This window comes from Capra hircus, chromosome 10 (genome assembly GCF_001704415.2).
Source record: "Capra hircus breed San Clemente chromosome 10, ASM170441v1, whole genome shotgun sequence".
Lineage (NCBI taxonomy): Eukaryota > Metazoa > Chordata > Mammalia > Artiodactyla > Bovidae > Capra > Capra hircus.
In genome coordinates this window covers 75,728,929-75,731,189 of record NC_030817.1, presented here as the reverse complement: position 1 = coordinate 75,731,189, position 2,261 = coordinate 75,728,929, and the positions used below count along the sequence as shown (strand labels likewise).

Genomic DNA, 2,261 nt, shown 5'->3' with positions numbered 1-2,261 from the left:
CAGGGTCTACTCTGCTTGAGTTGAGGGAGGTGCATGGGCTTCTCACTGTGGTGACTTCTCTTGTTGTGGAGTATAGGCTCTAGGGTATTTGGGCTTCAGCAGTTGTGGCGTGTAGGCACAGTAGTTGTGGTACTTAGGCTCTAGAGCACAGGCTCAGTAGTTGTGGTACATGGACTTAGATGCACAGCAGCGTGTTGGGCCAGAGCTCAAACTCATGTCTCCTGCATTGGTAGACAGATTCTGTACCATTGAGCCACCAGGACATGCTCAGCCTGACAACAGTTTCCCACTAATGTGTCTAACATATAATTTTTTATTCTGATGATTGTCATAATTTGTATTTTTTTGGAAATGTATTTTATTTTACTTAGAGAAATGTTCACCTGATACATAGTCTCTAAATTGGAAAATACATAAATAAGAACAGGATATGAGAAGAGAATGGATCAAGTATGCCAGGTAGCATGGAATCCTTTTGTTGGAAAAGAGTGAAAAAGCAGAGATGGCAAGACATAGGCAGAGTGGAAGAGCTTATAACTCTCAATTATAAAAAAGTTCAGAAGTCTTCTGACGTCTTCGGGATATCATCAAACGCTGACATGTCACGAAATGACACATCACTCACATCAACTCTGGCTGAGCTTGTGGGATGCAGTGAACCTAAGAGGAAACAGAGGGAACTCTTCACCTACATTCCCGGGTTTCTTGGGTGTATTTTTATAGACAGGTGATGGAATGAATACTAAGATAACTGTCTGTGGAAGTAGAGACAAGTTAAGAAGTAAGCAGACAGGCTAACTGGAGGCCCTACAAGAAATTTTTTATTACAATTTTGTGTAAGTCTCACTTTGCCTCTGAGTGTGTGTGTGTGTGCATGCATGCTACATGCAGGGTTTCTATACATACATATGCTGACATTTTAAAGGAAGATTTTCAAAAATTCCATCTGTGGATGGTAGTACCTGTATATTAGTGATTCCACTCAGTTCTTGGGAGATGTAAAGCTTGTATTTTTAATATTTCTTAAAATATGTACCATCACAAACTACTGTATATATTGTTTTGTTTTGTTTTTTCCTTTGTATTACATTCCTCTTATTTTTCACTCATACTTCTCTCTTCGTGTCTTTCTTTCCTAGTGACTAAGTCACTAGCATTTTGTCAAGGTTTTTGTGTCTCTTTGTACACGTTCCAAAAAATTACTTAAGACATATTGTTTATAATGAACGTGGTGAAATTGTCAGGTATTTTTACCTAGAGAACAATCCAAGTCTAGATGTAAGAAACTGTAATAACAATAAACTCTGCTTCATTATGTACTACAGACAGAGACAATGGAGAGAGAGAACAGTACTGTGGTAACTGAATTCATCCTTGCTGGTCTGACCCAGTCTCAAAATATTCAGCTCCTGGTCTTCACACTAGTCTTAATTTTCTACCTCATCATCCTCCCTGGAAATTTCCTCATCATCCTCACCATCAGGTCAGACCCTGGCCTCACGGCCCCGCTCTACTTCTTCCTGGGCAACCTGGCCTTCCTGGATGCATCTTACTCCTTCATTGTGGCTCCCAGGATGCTGGTGGACTTCCTCTCTGACGAGAAGGTGATCTCCTATAGAGGCTGCATCACTCAGCTCTTCTTCTTGCACTTCCTTGGAGGAGGAGAGATGCTGCTCCTAATTGTGATGGCCTTTGACCGCTACATTGCCATCTGTCGTCCTTTACACTATTCGACTGTCATGAACCCTAGAGCCTGCTATGCCTTGCTGTTGGCTCAGTGGCTTGGAGGCTTTGTTCATTCCATTATCCAAGTGGCCCTCATCCTCCGCTTGCCCTTCTGTGGTCCAAACCGACTGGACAACTTCTTCTGTGATGTGCCGCAGGTCATCAAGCTGGCCTGCACGGACACCTTTGTGGTGGAGCTCCTGATGGTCTTCAACAGTGGCCTGCTCACCCTGCTGTGCTTTCTGGGCCTTCTGGCCTCCTATGCAGTCATCCTCTGCCGTGTAAGCGGGCCTGCTTCTGAAGGAAAGAGCAAGGCGCTGTCCACATGCACCACTCATGTCATTATTATACTCCTCATGTTTGGGCCTGCCATCTTTATCTACACTCGTCCCTTCACAGCCTTATCAGCAGACAAGGTGGTTTCCTTTTTCCACACAGTGATCTTTCCTTTGATGAATCCTGTGATTTATACCCTTCGCAATCAGGAAGTGAAAGCTTCCATGAGGAGGATATTGAGTCAACATATGGTTTGTTAA

General features: G+C 43.2%; 1 protein-coding gene across 1 annotated transcript; it reads left to right on the top strand.

The window, feature by feature from the left end:
• On the top strand, positions 1,335-2,261 carry LOC102179772 (olfactory receptor 4N5-like). Its single transcript, XM_013967044.2, has one exon. The coding sequence runs from the start codon at positions 1,335-1,337 to the stop codon at positions 2,259-2,261; it is 927 nt and encodes a 308-aa protein (XP_013822498.2).